At 27.1% G+C, this 11,710-nt stretch overlaps 1 protein-coding gene across 1 annotated transcript; it reads left to right on the plus strand.

Annotated features, from left to right (window-relative positions):
- The first annotated feature begins 7,873 nt into the window (after positions 1-7,873).
- LOC123299998 (zinc finger protein 860-like) lies at positions 7,874-9,459 on the plus strand. Its single transcript, XM_044882449.1, has 2 exons — positions 7,874-8,397; positions 9,215-9,459. The coding sequence occupies exons 1-2, from the start codon at positions 7,878-7,880 to the stop codon at positions 9,223-9,225; spliced, it is 531 nt and encodes a 176-aa protein (XP_044738384.1). The 5' UTR covers positions 7,874-7,877; the 3' UTR covers positions 9,226-9,459.
- The last annotated feature ends 2,251 nt before the right edge of the window (positions 9,460-11,710 follow it).

Here is an 11,710-nt window from a genome sequence, read left to right on the forward strand (position 1 = left end):
TAACTAATTTAATTTTTAAACGTGACATACATACATACATACCACTCTTTTGTAATAAGGGCATTATTTATATATTAACTAGCGAAACATTTTGATGATATGACATTAAAATATCGAGTAATGCAAGTTAGCTTTTTGAAAATCAATTTTTTAAATTCATATTTTATATTAATACATATTTAAAAAAGAAATACATACCTTAACAATAGTACAAAATCGGAATTACTAGAAAAAAATTAAAACTATGAGTACTAATTGTATCGATATTATGAATCAGGCCCGTGCGTAGGATCATCCAAAGAGGAGTTCAAACTTTTGTTCATCATATTAGGTCGTAAAATCAATAAAAATAAGAAACTCTTTTTTTGAATGAGAGAACATTTTATTATGTCAAAATGTGATCACTATTTTTAATGAATTTATTAAGTCTGCGAGGTACAGGAAAAAAACTTTCTCCGGGCATAAAGTGTCGACTTTATGCCCACTGTGAAAACGAAGTTGCCTCCGCCAAGAGGAAAAATAATATACACACCACGGGAGCAAGTAAACGATGTCTCAGATTTCATGTTTGTCCCCACGGATTCGCTTTGGGCGACAATGAACATGAGAGGTGAGACATTCTTTCTTTTGCTCTCTAGGTGTGTAAAGTTGAAAAGGAGCGTTCATTCATCGCTGTTGTCACAAGTAAAACTGTCAGAACGCGAAGCATTTGATAGAAATTTGGAAACGCATTTTGATTGCAAATATCGATTGCTTTGAGTAAATTTTGTACGTCCTCTTCGTTAACGCGTTTTCGCTATAGTTGAATTTCGTCAATCCAGATGTCATGGAAATTATCGTGCAAAATTAAAGAGTCTTCATCAAAATTTTCTCTTTTTTTCGGGAAAGACACAAGCAAAATTTAAAAAATCAATCCTGTAATAATTTCACAAGGTTCATAATAAAAATAACTAAATTTGACAAAATTGTAATATTAATTCTTTTTTTAAATTGAGTTAAATTGAATGGTATGAAATAATTGCTCAGTAATTTTGATAAAATTTTTGCAATGTTGAAAATTTCTGTATATAATGAACAAATTTGTAAAACAAAAACTTGTTTCTCACAAAAAAAAACATATTGTGAGAGTTTTTCGCTTAATGAGGGCATCACACTTTGAATATAAATTATCTCGAATCCCATGTTCGACAATTACCGTCTTTTCAAGCGATTTAAAGTTCTAACTAAGTGTAATAACGAGATTGATGAAACTGTGGGAATAGGGACCTCTAAGAAAAAATTTTGTAATGAAATGAATCGAAAATTGAAGCTTCCAATTAAATTATTTTCTGGCCTTATTTAAAATTTTCGAATTTGAAAAATACAACTTTGTATTCCCTGTTAAGGGTTGAATCGGTAATCAATTGATTTCGTTTGATTTTCGATTTATTTCAATAGAAAAGTTTATTTTTCAAGGCTCTACTATGACAAGTGGTATATTTTAAATGAATGAAGCGATGATATACTTAAAGGAGATAGGAAATGGATAGATAAGGAAGAGAAAAAATATTTTTCTACATATGTCGAATGGAAAATTTTTATGTAGAATTTTTTTTACTATTGTAAAGGATGCTCCAAAGTTAACGCAAGTTAAAGTTTTAAATTTTGTCAAACAGTGAAAACGTGTTCTTATTTCTCCGAGTCCTCCATTTTAAAAAACCCCAAACTGACAGCTGTCACGCTGTCTTTGCTTCTTCAACACTTTACCAAGCAAGTGGGTAAATTTTGCGTTAATTTTGGGACACCCTCCAGTTATATGAAATGAATATAATTATTTGTTAACTTCGAGTTGAAACGTAGTTATTCAAGTAATAATCCTTATACCAACAACAATCATACAACCCCCCGTCAGAAGTGAAAAAAGTCGAATAGTTTTACAATTAATTTAATAAAATTTTAAAAAGTGCCATAAGAGCTAAAAATTAGATACTATCAAGTGAAGAATTTTCCCGCGCTGTTCACACCAACTCTTCTATAACGGAGGCCATCTACATCATCATATTTTTTAACCTTTATCTATTAAAATACATTTTCATGAATTTTATTTAAATTCAAGATTATGATTCTACATCTGACTCTTAAAGTTTTATTATATTATGCCGACATGCACTTGGAGTTTGCGAAAGGAAACTGTAGAAAACTATCGATGAGCCGCTTAATTCGCTTTATCCATACAATAAAATTATATATTTTTTTACGGTTTAATCAATTAACCGCTTCATTAAATTTACAAATTGTCCAAATCCCAGCTGACTGGTACTCGAACTGTTAATACATCCCGTTTAAAACAATCTATGCTAAGAGGCGTTGAACGTCTCAAACTAAGCATAATATTCAATGATACATCGAGCTATCTGTTAATGTTTTGATTGTAAAGCAATATTTCATTTGCAATCATCATTAGCAGCCGCTGTATTGATAGTGGAAGGAAAATATGTTCGTTCGAACACTGTTAATTGGAAACCTCTTTATCTTTATATTAGAGCACACAAAAAGCTAGAATTTTCGTTTGTCTCGGTGAAAATGTAACAAATTTTTTTCTTTTAGCTTTTACACTTATTTTAAGATACCTTGCAACTCAATGAATTTTGGTTTATAAATTCATAAAGTGTTTTCTCAACAGCTTTCCTTTAATAATAATAAATCCCAACATAGTTTTGTTTCGACTAAATGTGATATAAATTTTTTTATTTGAATAACTACTTTTAGTTGTTATATCAGTTAAAATATTTGTTTTCTTGTAAATATTTTTATTAAAACATAAATTTTGTTATGTACATATTTGAAATTTAAAACAAAAAATTTAAAAAACACAAAAAAAAAAACTACAAAAAATATATTTATATAATTGTATATTTCTAATTAATTAGTTTTAATTATTATCAGATAGTTATTATTTTAATAGACTGCTATTTTTGATTTATTGTTTTGTGTTTTTATTTTGAAAATAAAATAGATATGACTTCGAGTATGTATGAAGTCGACCCACCAATCTCTTCAATAAAACAGAGATTTGGAAGGCAGTGTTTACCTATCGAATTTGTCAGGTTAAAAGTATTGCCTAAAAGCCTTTATTATCCGGATTTTTTTTCAAAAAAGTACCTTGTAATCTGACAAATCACAAATCCAATTATAAAATTCTATATTTTATACTCTGAAGTACAAATCATACTTCATATATGCCGAATAATTATAATAGACATTTCGGATTACAGGGGGTGCCGGATTACCCAGATAAGGGATTACCGGAGTTCCACTGTATGTTTTTTAATCTGTTTGCATTACATCGTAGATTGTCATTGATAAATAAATTATTTCTTTTGTGATTTTTCTTCTAAGACGAACGTTCATTAAACCTGGAAAATTTTTTAATTGTGCGGGCAAGCTTAAAATTGTTAGATTTGGACTCTCTTGTTATTCGAATACATAGGAAGACAATCGAATAACAAAGGAAAAAAATTTTACCACATTCGATAAAACGGGATGTCCGTTATTTTATAATTTTAAATGTCGAACAAAATTATCTTTCTAGTTTTTATATTCGATTATCTTCTTTTATAACAACAAAACAACCGACATCTAGCAATATTAAGCTTCCGATCTTCTTGAATCGTTTTTTGACACAGATTCAATTATTGAAATATGGTGAGGTGACTTCACATTCTTTATGTATGACTGATTTAAACATTGAAAAATTCAATGAAAAAGTAAAAATTATTTTTTGTATATCATAAATGTAATTTGTTTACATTGATTTGTAACAAAATTTCTTCTAAAATATTGGTTAATTATTATTATTATTAGATATTTATTTGAGGAAATAAAATGATATATATTAATTAATGGGATTTTATTGAAAAAAATTATGACATTTATTGGCAGTAAGTATTTATAATATGATTTACGGAGTACGGTTTTTATTTCAAAAAAATCCTTCTTTACAGAATCCACTTTCAGAAAATGATGAATTCGACATTTTAAAGTTGCGATTTGACCAGAAAGTAAGTAAAAGGTAAGTTCGTAATTTTTTTTACAATAATTTTTTTTTAATTACACTGATTAGTAAGTTTTATACTGTATAAAGTAACCATTATTCATTTATATTTATTTTAGGTGAAATATGTACAAAAATATAGAATAAAATATCGATTTTATCAATTTTTCTGGTTTAATTATTATTATTCAATATTATACCTACCTTTTATCCTTTACATCGATTTCAGGAATATGAGACAGAACCTATATTTTTAACAAAATAATACTACAGTTATTAATTTATAGGTAAGTTTATTGAAAAACAGGTGAGTAAAAGGTATGTATATTACATTATTGATTAATTTAATATATACCTGTTTTTCTTTTATTTTTCCCCATGTCTCTGTAGCTATACATTATTATTTCAGTTAAAAATTGGTAAGTATTTCGAACCTTGCAATAGGTAAGTATTTCAAACTTCGTTTGCCATTTCTTTTTCTAATAAAACATCAAAAAATTTTCCGAAAATGAGTTTTACTTTTTGTTATAATTTTTATTAGGGAATATTGAGTGAAAGTCGAAAATATTAATATAATTATTTATTAATATGAAAAACAGAGCCCTTGTGGTATAGTGGTTAGCGTATCTGCCTACGAATAGATAGTCCCCTGGTTCGAAACTAGGGTAGTAGGACTATAGTAAAAAAATTCTTCTTCTTTCTGTTAAGCAAATTCTGATTTTTATTTTCATTTTTTTTTTAAATTTCCACCACAACATGTTTGCCTAGTACAAATGATGAAAAATTTTAGTTTTTTTTCGTTCAAAAACTTCAATTTTTTTCACATTTCTACTAGGAGAACATCATGGACGGACGGAATTAGTAGTACCTGATAGCAAGGTAATTGTTGTCACCTCGTAAGTCAGAAAGTTAGTGGTCTGCACACCCGTGTTTGGTGAGTATGACTTCTGGGCAGACCAATAACTTTCTGTCAAAATAAAATTTTAGACTTTCGGGGTGAAAACACTTACTTGCTTTTTCTCCCTATCAGGAACTACTAATTCGTACTTATGTTCTCCTAGTACAAATGTTGAAAAATTGAAGATTTTTTCGTACTTTTTGATGAAAAAGTAAGTCAATTTGATTGAATGGAGGAAAAAATGATTGATTTTTTTCACATTTTTACTAGGAAAACACATAATGAACAGGAAGGAATATCCTGATAGGTAAGTAATTGTTTTAACTTCGAAAATCAGAAAGTTATTTATTGGTCTGTAAACTTTTGTGGTGAGTGGAAATTAAAAAAAAAAAAAAAAACAATTAAGTTAAAACCTTATTAAATTAAAAAAAAATTATCAACTTTTGTTTTAAATAAACTATTAACTCCGTTTGGATGCGAACTAGGGTACTTTGTATCCGTAATCAGAAGCGCAACCTACTGAGCTATTTGATACATGTTTTATCTCTTAAAAATTTAATACTTAAATAATTTTTAAAAACCTACCTGTCCTAAACTCATTCTTTTAAATCTTATACACTTCATTCCTTACCTGTTAATTCAAATTTATAAACTTTCAATCTGTAAATAAAAAGGGGAGTGGAGGATGTATAAGTCTCAGTCATACAATTAAAGAAAAAAAAAATTAAATTAAACACAAAATCCACACAGCTACCTGGCTTGTATATAACGATATATTTAACTTAATACTTATCTTTAAGAGAATGTGTATGATTTTAAAGAATGACGTAATTAACTTAATACTAACCACGTAATTAACTTAATACTAACTTACCTTTACTAAATAATTATTTAATTGATAATTTTGTTCTGAAATAAAAAATAGAATAGAAAATTTTAAATATATAACGACTTTCAGAAAAAATTCATTTAATCTAAAAGAAAAAATAGTACGAACCAGCATACCTTGGTTTCATAGACAACTTCAACTTCAAATAAAATTTATTCAATAAAATAACAATTACATTTATGTACAGAGTTTGATAAACTAACTACATAACATTTATACATTCAAGTTCTAACTTAAGGTTATTAGCTGTTTATACACAGCTTTCATCCTTGCTTTTTGCTTAGAATATAAATTTGCTATTTCGCAATAGCAAATCAGATAATTATATTATTACATTTCAAAAATTGTGTGTTTATAAATGTTCATTATTTCATTTACAGAAAAATACACTAAAAACCTGTTTTAAGTTTTAGGCAACCGCTCTAGCATTATTGCCCATTGCCTATGTGTTAATTATATTTTGGTCTATTCACCGGGTGAGAATCACTGATGGGGAAAAAAATAATTTTATGTTAAAATAAATAATTACAGCTGGGATTTGAACACTGGTTGACGGCGTGGAAGCCCAGTGTGTTGTTTCTGAGCTATTACGTGGTTGAAGTGTCAGATTTTTTTGATTAAGTAGTTTCATAGACAAGTGTTATATCAACTCAGCTACTCGGATTATGAATAACCATATAATTAACTTAATACTTTTAGGAATAATTAATTAGTTAATAATTTTGTTCTGAAAGGATAAATGGTATAGAAAAAAATAAAACAAAATTTAAAATATAACGATTTTTATTTATTTATATTAATTATTATTAATTTAGAAAAAATGAAAAAATTGTTATACTGAAAATTGATTTTATACTGTATAATATTCATTATTATTCATTCATATTTATTTTAAGTGAAATATGTACAAATATGTGAATATAATAAAATATCCTTTTTATCAATTTTTCTGGTTTAATTATTAATATTCAATATTTTACTTACCTTTATCTTTTATCCTTTACATCGATTTCAGGAATACCAAACAGAATCTATATTTTTAAATTAAAAAATTTATGGTTGAATTAGTATTTAAAAAGTGACATCTGAAAATGGAAAATTGGGTATATCTCGAAAACGGCTGGCTTTAGAGCCAGCCAAAAAAAAAATCAAATCAAATGAATATATTTATTTTGTATATGAAATTACAAATATTATAAATCAATGTATAATGTTTAAAATATTTTTAATTCTTTCTTTCAGGATTTAACAATATCGATTTATAAATAACATATAGGCAAGACACGTTACAAGTAATTTTTATGTTTCTGAAGTAAAAATTTTAAAATTTGGTAACAGGAGAATATGTTAGATATTATAGGAATATACATATTCTTTATGTCTATGGTAATCTAATAAAGTACATATGTTAGGTTGGTATACTTGGTTGGTTACAATATCTTTGTGTTGGCAGCATTGGTATTACTAATATACTTGTCTCTTTTGGTTCAATACAATATCTATATATCTTACTCTATTAAAGCAGCCATGTTTTTTGTAGTTTCGACCAATAGAAATGCTGTATAAAGACACACCTTTTATTATACTTCATATAATAGGAGGTGTGTCTTTATTATATTACCATAGACATAAAAAATATGTATATTCATAGACTTATTGAATATGTAAAATCACTTGTATTACATATTCTCCTAATACCAAATTTTAAAATATTTACTTCAAAAAGCTAAAAATAACCTGTAACGTGCTTTGCCTATATGATAGATACTCTTGCACAATTTATATTTTTTGGATATCTTCTTTATCTCATATAAAATTTTATAAGAATTTGTATCAGGAGAATATGACACAAAATAAATTTACATATGTTAGGTTAGGTATTAAAGAAAATTGATGCTTGAACCTTGAATAAGCAAAACAAGTATAAAAAGAGATTAAACAAAATAATTCATTTTTGGATACTGATCTAGGAAATTGGGGCAAAAATCGAAATTTATTTCGATATATCCTAGAGTTCTCATTTATTATCTTCGATAATATTTATATTAAATAATCATATGATTATCAATGAAGAAAATTTTAAACTCGAAAATGAATTACATACAGAACTAATTCTTAATAAAAGTGAAATATTAGATGAAAATGTCGTAATGGAAGTGGAACGGATTAAAAATGAAATCCCAGAAGAAGACAGCAATGATAGTGAAAGTGATGGTGTTGTGAGTGTAAAACATGAACCTGTGAGTGATGAAAATGATAAACATTTGTACACAATTAATTATGAAAATATTAAACTTGAAAAAGAATTACATACTGAACTGATTATTAAAGATGAAATATTAGATGAAACTGTTTTAGGAGAAAAATTATTTTATTGTGATTTTTGTAACAAAACATTTAATCATCAAAGTGCTTTAATTCTACATAAACGTATTCACACCGGAGAGAAACCATTTTCATGTGAAATTTGTAATAAAACATTTACTCAGCAAGGTTATTTAACTAAACATAACCGCATTCACAGTGAAGAAAAACCATTTTCATGTAATATTTGTAATAAAACATTTAATCAACAAGGTAATTTATCTCGACATAAACGAATTCATAATGGAGAAAACCCATTTTCATGTGAAATTTGTAATAAAACATTTACTCAACACGGCTCTTTAGCTCATCACAAACGTATTCATAATGGAGAAAAACCATTTTCATGTGATGTTTGTAAGAAAACATTTATACATCAAAGTGCTTTAATTATACATAAACGTACTCATAGTGGAGAAAAACCATTTTCATGTAATATTTGTAATAAAACATTTAGTCACCAACATCGTTTAGTTTCACATAAACGTACTCATAGTGGAGAAAAACCATTTTCATGTGAAATTTGTAATAAAACATTTACTCATCACGGCTCTTTAGCTTATCACAAACGTATTCATAATGGAGAAAAACCATTTTCATGTGATGTTTGTAAGAAAACATTTAATCAACAAAGTAATTTATCTCGACATAAACGTATTCACAATCGATAACAAGTAAAATTTACTTTTATTTATTTAATTTAAAAAATCTTCGACAAATTTTTAAGATACGGAACCGTAAACTCGGATTTGAAACGTATCTAAGAACACTCTCCATTAAATTACCCTTTTCCTTGGAAAAGACTACCAGACTGAACTGATTTTGAAGAACATCACCAATTTTTAGAGTTTTTCGGGTAAGGACCCTAAACTCGCACTTAAAACATAGTTAATAACACTCTCCATTAAATTACCTTTTAAGAAATAAAAAGAATCAAAATCGATCCAACCGTTTAGACTCTACGATGCCACAACCAGACAGAAAAGCAGACACACATAGCGGTCAAACTTATAACACCCCGTTTTTTTAGTTCGGGGGTAACAAAGCAGATACAAATTTGTAAATAAAATAAAATTGCCGTTGTATGATATTCGTATAACAAATGGAAAAAATTTTTGAGCAATGTGCTGTAATCAAAATGAGATTAATATAAATAATCATGAAGACCGATTGATGGGAGCCCGTAAATCAACTACCATGGTGATGGATAGTCATTTTTTTCATCACCTTATCAAAAAAGGTTGAAATACCGAAGTAACATTGTATATGGTGGCTAATAATAATTTATTTTATAATTTTAAAAATGTAACAATATAAATAAATTGAAAATGTAGAATAAAAATCACATAAAGAAACCTATTTACCTGTAAAATCACCTTATTTTTGAACTGCTAAACCTATCTTCTCACTTGATACTTTTATAGGGAGTGATAAGGAACAACGAAGTAAGCATTTTGTATAAAGTACATGGGTTCAGCAAGGCTCCTCTTCGTAACTGCAAACGGTCCAGCAGAAATTCCGCTCAACTTGCAAAGTATCTAACGCTTGTAGTTCCGGATCGGCGCATTCCCAAGCTTGTGGGATTAATGTAATTGATAGTAGAAATGTACGAAAAATAAAAACTATTTTAAGTAAAACTTATTTTTATTTGTTATTAAATAAAAATTTGTTCATTTAAATAACATTTCTTTAATTTTTAAATATTTTTAAAAAGTATTTACTGAAAGAAAAAATAGAGTAGAAAATTTAAAAAATGAAACCAAATTTAAAATAAAGGGCGACCAAGTGTGGATAAGAGAAATTAATGGCTGATATTTTTTCTATGGTAAGAAGCGAGCGGCAGAGAGAAACAAACGCTCTTTTAATTATACTGAACAGGCTCAATGTTAGACTGAACCGTGGTGGAAAAAATATTTGAAGAATAAGAAATTCTGAAAAAGTCTTAGGAACTTTGAATTTCTCAACGTTTTCGGACTAGTCTAATTCAGAGTTCTTAATACTTTTTTAAAGTTTCTAAGACTTTTTCAGAGTTTCCTAAGACTTATTAAGATTTATTATTTTTTCAAATATTTTTTCCACCAGGGAAGGCCTACTTTATTACACCCCTTTCCTTGTTGAGCATCTTTTGGCAGTGTAAAATTTTTGTAGAGATTAAATTGATCTCAGTGTGGCAGAAACAACAATTTTATATCAGATTTGAAAATATTTTTTTATTATTTCCCAACAAAATTTGTACAAAATTTTATTAATTTTTTTTATAATTAATACACAACCTAAAAGACGTATCATTTTATCATACAGCGATATTTAGTTTTTATTTTTTCAAAATTAATTTTCATAATTTTTTTTTTTTCGAAATTTGATTGCAGAAAATCCAAATGAAGATAAAAAAATTTAACAGAATAGTACTTACAGGAAATTTTTTTGGAATGTTTTTATATAAATTAATATAAGTACTATTTTAAATAATTAATTGAATTGAATAATTCTAATTCATGAACTTTTAATTGAATTAATCAAAACGAGACATTTTTTAAACATATTTGTATAAAACAAATGGTACCAAGAAAGTTTCCTTATATAACAAGGAAAGTAAAACTTCTTTATTAAAATATTGAAAAATTATTCAATTTTGTAGTTGGTTCTAATGCCGGTTTTCCGCTAAACGGACAAACAAAAACAAACCACAAGCTCAAATAATAACTTAACTTTTCGCAAACTTTTTGAAGACTGGCATGTTTTGCGACAGTTGGATAATAATAATAATAATCAAATATGAGTTTTTTCTGGCTGATTCTTAGACCATAATGTATGAATGGCCTAAGAATCAGCCAGACAGTTCATTAAATGATGTATTAAGGTCGTTTAGTAAAAATGTCTGTTAACTGACACGACCCAAAGGTTTATTTCATATTTCCCTGCTGTTGAATCATTTCTTCTTTAAAATCTTAAAATAAGTTTCTATGATGAATAAAATCAAATAAATGAATCAATGAATCAGAATTATTGAATTCAATCAACACTAATCACTAATTTTTAATTTGATTAGATAAAATATAAAAATAATAATCTCAATTAATACACAAGTAACGTTAGCGATAAGTTAATGAAAAACTTTAATAAATGCTTCATTTACACACAAAAAAAACCAATATTTACAATAAAAATAATTTTCTGGTCTAAAAAAAAATTGAAAACGATTTTAAAAAAAACGAAACGATTTAACAGCATCCAAAATCATTTCGGTTTTTTTTTTTTCGATTGTTTTTGGAATTTGAGACTACTGTTTTATTATTTCAATTACAAATATTATCTTCATCGTTGTTTCTAAATTGAGTTGCCTAAATGATTAAAAACTAGTTAATTTGATTTACAGAGGTAGCTTATTAAACTTGTATTTGGAATCATCACAGGGTAAGGACGAGTTTAAGAGGTTTTGGATTAAGCGTAAAATACTTCCAAAAGAATATTCTTTTCATCAAGCGAAATTTTCATCACGATTAGGTAGGAAACTAACTTTGCGACA

The sequence above is a fragment of the Chrysoperla carnea genome, chromosome 5 (genome assembly GCF_905475395.1).
Source record: "Chrysoperla carnea chromosome 5, inChrCarn1.1, whole genome shotgun sequence".
Lineage (NCBI taxonomy): Eukaryota > Metazoa > Arthropoda > Insecta > Neuroptera > Chrysopidae > Chrysoperla > Chrysoperla carnea.

Excerpts from the sequence above, each read along its gene's own strand:
- LOC123299998 (XM_044882449.1), top strand. The coding sequence starts at position 7,878 with ATGATTATCAATGAAGAAAATTTTAAACTCGAAAATGAATTACATACA.